This window comes from Quercus robur, chromosome 3 (genome assembly GCF_932294415.1).
Source record: "Quercus robur chromosome 3, dhQueRobu3.1, whole genome shotgun sequence".
Lineage (NCBI taxonomy): Eukaryota > Viridiplantae > Streptophyta > Magnoliopsida > Fagales > Fagaceae > Quercus > Quercus robur.
The window spans coordinates 10048705-10060174 of record NC_065536.1 but is presented as its reverse complement, the minus strand read 5'-3'; the positions used below and the strand labels follow the sequence as shown (position 1 = coordinate 10060174).

Sequence of the window (11470 nt, the reverse complement as noted above, 5' to 3'; positions counted from 1 at the left end):
TGAATACAAATTGTGTAAATTAAGGTATTATGTGTGTGTGTATTTATTGGGCTTTAAGGCTCAATTAATCACCAATGTATATTTAAATAGAAGAACCTTGAATTTAATAATTAAAAACTATCAAAAACAATAATTGAAATCATATTTAAGTGGAAACCTCAATTCAGTAATTAAGAACAATCTAAAATAATGACAAATTTTGCAAAAAAATTAATGACAAATTCACAAAAAAATGATGGGTATTAATACTGTTGCAATTTAAGATGCATTAGACATTTTTTTTAGTGTAGTATACGGTTACTGCAATTTAAGATGCATTAGACTCTTTTTTTTTTTTTTTTTTTTTTTTTTTTTTAAGTGTAGTATACGGTTGCTGCAATTTAAGATACATTAGACCATTTTTTTTAGTGGAGTAATTAAAAAATAAGAATAATTAGATTACACTACATCTACATTGCTGCAATTTAAGATGCATTAGACTTTTTAATGTAAATGTTTTCTTTTTAAAATCTAAAAATCTAAAAATATTTCTTCAATTTGGTGCAGCTATTTGGCGCAACTATAGCGTCTAAGCCCAACGCATTCTAAAAGCAAACATATTTATTGCATTCTTTTAATTACTTATATATATATATATTTATATATATATATAAGTGTCAAAATTGTCGTAACTCAATTTTCTTTGAAATTTTGAAGGAATCTTTTTAATTCCTAAAGCCCTCAAGTTTTCGCTATATTAAAAATTATCGTAACTCTTTTAATATATAGATAAATTTTTTTATTGGATTTTACGAAACCTGACCACTTTTAATCGTGTGAATAAGAAAAGTAGAAGCTCCTAACTTAACGTTTTCTATACGTGAGATCTAAACCTCTCCAATCAATTCACTTTTGATTGTAGTAGGGGACTTTCTCTCCTTATCTTTTCTTCTACATTCTTCTTTTTTTTTTTTTTCTTTCTAAATTTAATCCTTCACTGTGTTGATATGGATGCGGAAATGGAGGAACTTTGGAAGAAGTTTAATCTTTCTATAAGATGGATATCAAAAGTTGAGGCATCAGAAGAGCTTTGTATAGAAAGTGGTTTTGCACTTACATAACATGGATTTCCTTTCATCTTTTGACTTTCAAAGCACTATACAAACAACTGAAAGGGAGCAGAGGAATCATGGGAGGATTGCCTAAAATTGCTCAAGTGGATGAACCCAATTCTTCAAATTTTCAGGTATGAGTAGTCCCAATTCCTTCTTTTCTTTGGGTCTTTCTACTAAAAGGCATTTGCATTTATATATTAGGAAATAAACCCAGCAGGAAAGGGCCCATGCTACTAGTACCACTGCTCTCATATGCAAAAGCAATTGAATCATCGAAAAAGTCCCAATGTTGTACTTTTGCTTGTTTAAAAACTCTTGGGCTCTGAAATTGTGCAAATAGTCAACAACTGGGTTGGTACCTTCTTTTTCCTTTATTTTCTTCTCTCATAAAATTTTTCCTGAAAGTGTTGTACATAAACCTATCTTTTGCTTCTTCATCCAAATAATATCGATTGTATGTCATAAATAAGTTGTTAAGGTGATATACTTGGCTTATTTGATTTAGGTGCATAAACAGATTGAAAAGTTCTGATATTGGAGTGATATGTTTTTGAAGATCAACTTAGATAACTAATCCAGTACCAGTATTTAGTTGCTGAAATTTATTTTTATGTATAAGTTTACCATGCCATGTTTTGCTCAAATTTTAAGATATTTTAACACAGAGATCTCTATTCTTTCTTGAATTATTGTTGTGCTACTTGTGTAGTGAGATTGGATTAAAAACATAGCTTAAAATTTGGAGCGTAGAAATGCACTAGATTTCAAATAGATTCTACTTTATGCATTTTGTTACCCCAAAAAAAAAAAAAATGAATGAAGTGAAATTCTAAATCTTGAATGATTTATTTTTGAAATTGGAGGCCAAAACGCAAGTGATTCAAACAAATAAACAGAAGTTTGTTTGTTTGTTTTTTTTTTTTTTTTTTTCTGTAAGCCAGCATAAAACATAGTGTTAAAAACTTTCTTGTATTTTCTTCTCCTTACTTGTCAGCTTGATGCTAGGTGGAAAAGGTGGGAACTACTCCAACAATGCTCAATTATCCTTGAGATTGGAATTTAGTTTTGAAGGATCAGACAATCCACTATTTCTAAAGGTTCATAATCATACATCTCCTTCAAGATTCAGTCCTTTTGTGTTAATCAAATACCCTACTTTCTCCTGTTTTCTTTTGTTTAATTTTAGTTAAGGTCCTCAATTATTTGATTCTGTATGCAGGTGTGAGAGAAGGTTGGAATTCTAAACCAGCTAGAGTTGGTTTTTCCTCAAAAAAGGTTGGTACTACTTATGCATCTACAAGCGAAAACTTGATTCTTAATTATCTCAATCCTTATCATGTAATAGCTTTCGTAAAAGTCAGGATTAGGGATCCCTATCTTGTTTTCTTTCCATTGGCAGATTTAGTTAATAAAAATACAAATTTTTTTGAAGATAGCTTCAGTTTTTGGCAACTGCTACTTGGGATGTTCTACCACTACCTAATGGAGCATCAGGTTTTTTATTAAAATCAGAATATTACATAGGTAATCGCTTCAATTTTTCCTCCTTATATTTGTTTTGCTAGTGAAAACTGTGAAATGGGTTGCCTAGTTGATGCCTAAGAAAATAACAATATTCATAAAGCTTTTTGAAATTTCTTGTCTTCTCAAGGTGTGATAAGGAATTCCCCTTATTTGATGAAGGATTCATAGGCCCTAGATTATGCAAACCATGGTAATGCTGTCAAAAATCACATTTCTGTTTGTTGTCATTGAAAATTTTTCCCAAAAAAATAATGATAAGAGTGGAAGTTGATTATCAACTTGTGTATGTGAATTAGTTCTATTCAATACAGAAAATTGGATTTTGAAGAATTTTGTGTGGCTGCCATAAGTTTGCATCAGCTAGAAGGAATGGAGAGCTGGGAACAACATGCAAGGCATGCTTAGGAGCTGTTTGAGATGGATGTCTACAAGCCAATTATGTTTGAAGGAACTTGCCTTTGTATTCTCATCAGTTTCAAATGGCAAATTTTGATTCAATTGTTTAGGCACGCATTCACTATTAACTAATAATGGTTCTATGGTTCTACATTCCTCATGGCATATCATGATGACTTGGTTGATATAATAGTTTTTGGAAATTCTTTTGCTAGGATTTTGGGTTAGTCTCCAATTGAGATAGTTGGAAGTACTTTTAGTTTTCCTGGCTTCAAGTAATATGAACAAAAACAAAGGATCTTTTGTGATGTCACTATGTTAGTATAATACGCGAATTGTGATAACTGTGTCATACCTACTAATCGCAAGATGGTAAAGTTGGCTTGTTGCACTATTTTTTTTTTTTTTTTGGGGGGCAAATTTGTGTCTTTAAAAAAAAGTCCCTTTGTGTATCATGAGTCTCCAGCTAGTTAAGCATAGTCCCAAATCTGCCATAGAAATGCTATTTTAATCAGAAATTAATGGTTAAAGTACACAATTCTCTCCTGTATTGTTGAAGTGTTAACCATATAGTGTAAATATTTCCATTCCCTTAAGCATTTTTTTTTTCATTTGCTTTTTAATGTCTGAACTCTAAAGATAAATCTTTAACAATAGGTAAGCATTTAAACATAAATTATTTTCAAATTATTGGTATCTGCATTTGAATTCATAGTATCTGGTCAGTCACACACTCGAAATACAAATTCAACATAGACCCACCAAAAGAAGGGTTTGTCTTCTTTAAATCTATCCTGCACTGTCACACTTCAACAATCCCATACATTGACAAACTCCATCTGCCTATACTAATTTATGCAGAACTTCAACTTCTCAATTCTATTATATTCCCTAAATGGAAAAAAGCCTCCTTTCATCTCTGTCAACTGCCCTCCTTAAATTTCTAATCATTACTGCACATAATGTATCTCAAAATCAACTTGGTAAAGTGATATACTTGGTATGTTTATTGATTTAGGTACTTAAACAGTTTGGAAAGTCTCACTTGCTGATATTGGAGTAACCCTGTGTTGTGAGATCATTTAAAAAGTAATCAGGTAATTCATTGATAAATTATTATTATTTTTATTTATTTACATATATTTTTTGTATGAGTATCTACCATGTTTTGCTTGGTTTGTATCAACTTTCTTGAATGATTGCTCTGTAGCTTCCTGGATTAAAAGAACAGCTTGAAAAATTGAGTTTAGAAAAGCACTTGATTTTAGATGGATTACACGGTATGCATATAATTATATAAAATGGATGAATTGAAATGTATACTTTTAAATAACTGGAATTGTAGATACCAAAATTAATGAGTTTTTTTTTTTTTTTTTTAATTTTTTTTTTCTATAAACCTCCTTATAACATGGCATTGGAAACTTTGTAGTCTGTTCAGTTCCTTACTCTTTAACATGATGCCAGGTAGAAATAGGTTGGGGCTGCTCTAATCCTTGAGATTTGAATTGATTTTTGAAGGATCAAACAGTCCAGGATTTTGAAAGGTTCATACAACTCCTTTAAGATTCAACCCTTTTCTGTTGAGAAAATACCCAACTTTCTCTTGTTTTCTTTTGTTTAAATTTGGTTAAGTTTCTCAATGATTTGATTTTGTATGCAGAAATGAGACAAGGTCAGAATTCTAAATCAGACAAGAGCGATGTTTCTTCAGGAAAAAAAAAAAAAATCTGGTACTACTTATGCATCTACAAGGAAAAAATTGACTTAATTCTCTCAATCCTTATATTGTCAGATTAAGAATCCTTTTTGTTCTTTCTCCATTGACAGATTTTGTTTATTACAAGAAATATTCAATTTGCATGCAAGAATATGCTACGAATGGAACAAGTTTCATCATCTACCAGTACCTTTTTGAGGATATCTAAAAAGCTTCTTTTTTTTCTTTTTTTCTTTTTTGAGAATGAAAAAAGAAAAAGCTTTTTAGAAATTTCTAAAAAGCTTAGTGGTTAATTTTTCAAAGATGTTTATCAGTTTTTTTTTTTTGGGAGAATCTGTTTGAAGATTTGATTTTGATATATAAATTGATACATATTATGTGCGGTTATTTATTTCCTTGAAAGTATGGTACGTACCTTTCCTAGCTACTGAAACTTTCAAAGTGCACACATATTCTCTAGAAACTTGAACCCTGGTTTGTATATGGTAGTCTTGTCATTAAAATTTTTTAATGTAGAAAGAAAATGAATTAAAATTAGTGGCGGAGCCGATAATTTTTTCTAGGAGACTGAACTAGATATAAAAAAAATTCTTAAGTAAAAAACTCCCTCAGCCAAAAAAAAAAAAAAAAAAAAACCTTTATTTCACAAATTAACTTTCATAATTCTAAGGAATTAATATTTATTTCTTTATGTTTATATAATTTTTCAAAATTTGAAAAAAAAATTTGAGGAGTAGTCTCTAAATCTTGAACATTTTGTCTTAAAATATTTATCAATTGTGAATAGTTTCCGTATAAATTACTAACACACTTTGAAAGTGAATTTTTCTTATCCCAATACCTAAATGCTAGTACTATAAAATATAATAAATAATATTTAAAGATTACTTAATTTTTGTCAAATATAAATGAGAAAGTGTAGGGACATTACTTTTGTACCATAATTTTTGTTCAAAATTCTAACATAGTTAACAGTGGGTGTTAGCGATAAAAAAGTAGGGTTTCAACTTCAACATGACAAAAATTGTAAAGGTTGAAGAACTTAATATAAATATCAAATAAATAAAACAAATAAGGAATCACTGTTTTCAAAACTAATTAATAAATATAAAATAAAATAATAAAGATTAAATTTAAAGATGAAACTTGTTAAGCAAATATCATTTTACACAATATTTACTACAGCAAAACAAACAACAGTGATACATCCTACACATAAAATGCAAGCTGTGCAACACTATACACACTAATCAAAACATTACACAGTTTAGTCCTTTATTTTTGTTTCACATATACCCAGACCCACAAGTAGCCATAGCCCATAGCCCATAGCCCATAGGCTTATTCACAAAACAAACTTGTAATCTCAAACACTATAAACAGTTTCTCAAAAAAAAACAAAAAAAAACAAAAAAAAACACTATAAATAGAGAGAGCGAGAGAGATATTAGTAAATGTCTGGCTACGGCTTGGGCAACAATTTGGATATTTCAGCGGGGTAAACGGCAGAGATTTGTGTCACTGCAAACTGTAAAGTACTCGAGGGTTTGGATACTTCAGCGGTGTAAGGGAATTTTTTTTTTTTTTTTTTTTTTTTCACATTTGAGTTTTTTGTGTAGTAAACGGCAGAGATTTGTGCTCTTTTTTTTTTTTTTTTTAAATGAAAAGATGGATATTACTCATTTGAGGATTTGTTAAGTCTAGTTTGGTTATTTGTATTTAGAGGAATTATGGGCTTAGGAATGAATCAAAGTTGTTTTGTTCTTCTGTTAATTTTTTTTTTTGGGCTTTAATGAATGAATTCTAAAATTTGAGGAGGCCCAAATAAGAGAGGATTAACAAATTTTTCAATGGATTTTACGGTACCTTCAATATAGGGATAAGCATCTCTTATTTTTAAAGTATAATAAATACATTTGTATCTTTCTTTTAATTGATGTTGCTCAACTTAATATCATAAAGGAGATGATTAGACAGTTCTATTAACCTAAACTATAACTAAAATAACCAAAAATATTGTAGCTCAACTGATTGTTGCCCTAAGTTGCTCTATTTATCAATTTCATCTTGGCAAACCTAGGCTTCTTAGCATGTGATAAAAATATTTGATTACAGAATTTGTCCATATCATCTAAACAATTAATGAGGCTCTGTTAGCCACTCAATGTATCCAACATATGGGAAGAACAGAAAGATTTTAAAAGAAAATTTCTTAGTCCTTGGCCATTAGCAAACTTTGCTATTGGAGGTAAATAATTCAATTCTAAGCAAAATTGAATCCTTAAAATGATTCTTGGGAATTGAAATAAATTTTTTTGCCATAGGTGATTCTTTGAAGCAACAATAAGGAACAAAGCAAAGTCACTCATAGTAGTTTTATCTAAATCTGATTCGTAACAGCAACTTCTATTCTAGTTGATCAATGCCAATGGTAGGCAGGCAGCATTCCAGAATTACTTCTATTCCAGCCTTTTTCACTTTTGGGTGTTTTATGATCAACCTTTGTTAACAAAAATAAACTGAGTGATGTGGAAGTTGATACATAAATCTTATTTGTATCATATACTATTTTCATGGCTCAGATATCTATATCTTCATTCTATTTGACCCATCAGTGTAACAAGCTTTTAAACGCTAATCCTCACTGATCTGACAGTATTGATTGTTTTAAGCATGTGAATGTGGAGGTCAGCATTTGGGGGTTGGATTGGTTATCTTTTGGTTCGGTTTTGAACACGTTGTATGGAGCAGTTCTTCCAGCTCTTTTTAATGGTCGGTGAGATATAATCCATATGATAACATTCCAAGTTTTAAGTTTGTTTTCACTATCCATTTAGAGAGACCAGAGAAAAAAGAAAATGAAAGTGAAAAAGAAATGTATTTCCTCACTCTTTTCTATTTCCTTTTTTCCCATTTAGCTGAACTGATGAGTATTTGACTTGAAACTTTTCATCGAAAGTTCTCTCCTTAACTAGGCAATAGGTTTTTATTTATTTGAAAATAGAATGGCAAAATAGCAATTCTTACTTTCTTAGTGTTGATTGGAATTGATGACGTCGAAAATTGTCACCAGTGGGTCACACCGTACTCGCGACTCGAAGCGAACCTGCACGACAGTAGCAATCGAAAGAAGTCCTTCAGAGAGCACCGGTGTGGTGCCGGCCAAAAGCTCTCCGACGGTCAAGTTAAAATTCTTCTGTTTCACTTAGAGCGTTAGAGATGGTCAATTAAAGCGTACCTCGATTTCTGAGAGTGGCAGGCCTTTTATAGTGGCAAAGGGTTGACTTTTCTCCTTGATTTCCAAATCTTTTCCATGTGGGACTCTAATACAAATTCCTCTGAGCGTGGTGAGCAAGGATTTCCATTTTTGGCTCTTAAGGCTTTTCTAGGCGATATGAACCTCGGATCATGGGCCCTTACTACGTCTGTCAGCAATGGGCCTTCAAAGTGCAGGGGATCATCTTTATACAGGCCCACCAGTTCCGATCCGTCAGGCCCATTAAGGTAGGCCCATCAGGCTCTATATTTTACCATCTTCAGTTGCCCCCTTCACCCCAATGGTCTGTCACCTTTTAGGTCAAAGGATCAATGGGGTGACGATCCTTACGTATGGGTATGACGGGCATTTTATGACGGATTCATGCAAGATAGGACGACGGTTCCAGATGGATCAACCCGTCAGAGGAAGCTTCATCAAGTTGACGATTACATGACGGGTACAAATCTGTTGGTACGTACTGACAGGTTGTCAGCATTTATTAAGCATGCCACGTGTCACTCTCTGAATGGCCGTTGTATAGGATCGAAGCGTCGCTTCGTCTTCCGTGCATCTCCTATATATATAAGGCGCCTCACTCTCTCATTTTTCAATTTTCACTCAGAAATCATTTGTCAGAGCGAAGCCGTCAACCTTGTCAGAGTAATCCGTCGAGGACGAGCATCTACTGATTACACCAACCGTCACCTCTCCTCTGCTAAGTTTGGTAAGTACTTCTAATATACTATAGTCAAGTTACATTTCCGTCCATGCATTGTTGTTAGGCTTTCCATACCCGTCAATACTTTCAAACCCGTCGGTCTTAGGTTTCATTGTCAATTGTAGGAAATGTCTAGTGCGTCAAGTAACCAGTCGGTGGTTCGTGATGGGACGAAATACGAGGATGTATACCCATCCGGTCATAAAGACCAAGAGAGCCCCGGCGAAGATAGGAGTCCGTCTGCCTCCTCTTCATCCTCAACAAATGAGGATGTGGAGATAGTTGAAATAGAGGGTTCTGATGACGACGGGGATCAAGCACTGGAGTCCGTTGTAGGTGCTGATGGACTAAGGCAGTTCATCATGTTGCCAGAGTGGACGGTGCGTAGGTTTACATCCGTCATCAGGGAGAAACATTTCAGCACCTTCAGAACCAACTTCCAAATCCCGGACTATGTTTCCATCCGTCTACCATACGTGTCGGAGAAGTGTTACTATGAAGGGGTAGACGGTGTCGGAGTGTACGAGCAGGCGTTGAAGGCTGGACTTCGATTCCCGCTTTCTACACTTCATAGGGAACTTTTACAGTATCTGGGGTTGTCCGTCACCCAGATATCCCCTAACGCCTGGAGGGTCTTCATAGCCATGGAGATTCTTTACGGTGCAATGTCGGATGGGGAAAGGAAACTGACGGTCCGTGAATTTCTTCACTGTTACCGTCCAGACGAGATTTCTGGATCAAGGGGGATGTATAGTTTTGCTAGTCGGAGCCCCTTGTTGAAGGTGATCTTTGAGACCCCAGACTCAAATAGAGACTGGAAGAGTCGCTACTTCTTCCTGGAGGGTGACAGATGGATGAGCCATCCAGGGGAGACGGAGTACATGCCCATCGACACAACTTAGGCAGTGATAAATCAATCGTGTATGCATCCGTCTTAATTTTGTAAAGCTTTTCGTATCCGTCCATTTTTATGTGTATATCTTGATCGTCTTTCTCTGCAGGTAGACGGCGCCCACAAGTCAGCCTTGAGGAGTTTAGTTTCCTTGAAAAGATTTGCAGGAAAACTACGCCGGAGGAGAGGACTTGGGCTAAGTTGGTGAACCCGAGGACCATACATTGGTACTGTGACGGTCCTGAGCCCACCCAAGAGGCAATTAGATACGACGAGCGAGTTCATAGACGTAAGCCCGTCAACTTTACTTTGCCATTTAACTGACCTTACTTAGTTTTAATTTCATCCGTCATTATTTGCAGAGATGGAAGACGCAAAAAGGAGAGCTTTGATCAAATCCCAAGCCGTCAAGAAGAGGGAATCCGGCGAGGTGGTACCTAAGGTGTCGGCTTCAGCCCCTAAGAGGAAACCGACATCAAAATCCAACCGTCCATTTAAGCAACCAAAGGTCTCTCTTGAACCTGTGGTCGGTTTAATGGCTGAGGGTAACAAGACCGTCACCCCAGCTAAGCAGGGGACGGGTAAAGGATTGATGACGGCCCCAGACGGTAAGCAAGAGAGACCTCCTTCCCTTCTCCGCGACGACTCCAAGTATGCATTGGAGAAGCTGTCGTCCATCATCACGGCGGAAGACTATGAAGATCTTGGAAACCACTCGACGGAGGCCATGGGGGAGACGGGCCTCTTTGCCGTCGCTCAGGTTGGTTATGTCCGTCAAATAAGTTTATTTTTCTTTTTCGTTGTTATTTACATTATGTGACGGTCTCTTTTCTATTCGCAGTCCTTGGTCATGATGAAGGGACTACTGGACCGGTGTCTCAACCGTGAGAGTACCTTGAACCGGGTGCGCGCGAAGGCGGAGCAGACGGAGGAAGAGCTCGGACAACTCCATAAATGGAGGTCCAAGATGGAGAAGAAGCTGGAGCTTTCTGAGAAGGCAAGGAAGGAGCTGGAGGAGAAGACGGTCTCTGCGCTGACGGTCATAGAGAAAAAGGAGGCGGAAATCAAAGAACTCAAGGAAGAGATCCGTCATGTGAAAGAGGTAGCCGTCGAGGAGTACCGAAGCTCAGAGTCCTGCTTGGGCGAGCTGTCAGATTCTTTCCTTCAAGGCTTCGATGATTCTCTCCGTCAAGTCAAGAAGGCCTATCCAGAGCTGGATTTGTCAATGGTCAAACTTGAGGACCAAGCCCAGACTTCTGCCCTCCCCGTCGCCTCCGAAAATACGGAGGACCTCTTTGGCGAAGACGCTGCTCAAGGAGACGGAGAGTCCGTCCCGTCAAAGGATGTCCAAGTCGCTGAACAAAAGAAAGATTAATGTCTATGTAATTTATTTTGAGAACAATCCGTCCTTTTTTTTTTTTTTTTTTTTTACATTTCAGAACAATCCGTCCTCTTTAATTGTATTAAACACTTGCCTTTGGGGCTTTTGGCTTAATGTTCATATATGCTTTCTATCATTGTTTGGTACTTTGTTTAAAGGTCCGTCCTCCTTCTTGAGGAAGGATTTTTGTGAGAATATTTGTGTATCTGTGATACTCCGTCCACATTGCAGACTTGTTATCTTGTGTTGATTGAGCATTTACATCCGTGAGGATTTTCCTTTTCCGTCTATTTTTAGAGGTTCATTATGAGGACCCGTCCACTTTGTGGCGTTGTACATCACTTTTTAAATGTAATGCCTATTTAATGGACTTGTAAAAATTTTAACGTAGTCAGTGGTCCGTCCACTTCGCTTGCATGTTCTTCCATTATTTCCGTCCACCTTGTGGACTTGAGTTATCATCCCTGTAGGATGTCATCATCCCTG

At 35.5% G+C, this 11470-nt stretch overlaps 1 protein-coding gene and 2 long non-coding RNA genes across 14 annotated transcripts; all 3 read left to right on the top strand.

Annotated features, from left to right (window-relative positions):
- Window positions 1–645: 645 nt before the first annotated feature.
- Window positions 646–5121, top strand: LOC126716989 (uncharacterized). Of its 12 annotated transcripts, none has more exons than XR_007652360.1 (8): window positions 646–1225; window positions 1296–1445; window positions 2089–2191; window positions 2314–2369; window positions 2531–2618; window positions 4033–4111; window positions 4482–4561; window positions 4678–5121. It is a non-coding gene; the product is annotated as an uncharacterized LOC126716989 (long non-coding RNA). The 12 variants fall into 12 exon arrangements; XR_007652357.1 differs by having other exon boundaries at window positions 648–1225; window positions 2100–2191; XR_007652359.1 differs by having other exon boundaries at window positions 649–1225; window positions 1312–1445; window positions 2100–2191.
- LOC126716991 (uncharacterized) lies at window positions 2625–3123 on the top strand. Its single transcript, XR_007652367.1, has 2 exons — window positions 2625–2808; window positions 2915–3123. It is a non-coding gene; the product is annotated as an uncharacterized LOC126716991 (long non-coding RNA).
- A 4791-nt stretch (window positions 5122–9912) lies between the features above and the next one.
- On the top strand, window positions 9913–11002 carry LOC126716988 (uncharacterized). Its single transcript, XM_050418126.1, has 2 exons — window positions 9913–10363; window positions 10445–11002. Exons 1-2 carry the CDS (start codon window positions 9968–9970, stop codon window positions 10976–10978), a joined length of 930 nt encoding a protein of 309 aa, XP_050274083.1. The 5' UTR covers window positions 9913–9967; the 3' UTR covers window positions 10979–11002.
- Window positions 11003–11470: the final 468 nt, after the last annotated feature.

Coding starts and splice junctions, on each gene's coding strand:
- LOC126716988 (XM_050418126.1), top strand. CDS start 9,968: ATGGAAGACGCAAAAAGGAGAGCTTTGATCAAATCCCAAGCCGTCAAG. Junction 10,364..10,444: donor GCCTCTTTGCCGTCGCTCAG/GTTGGTTATGTC, acceptor TTCTATTCGCAG/TCCTTGGTCATGATGAAGGG.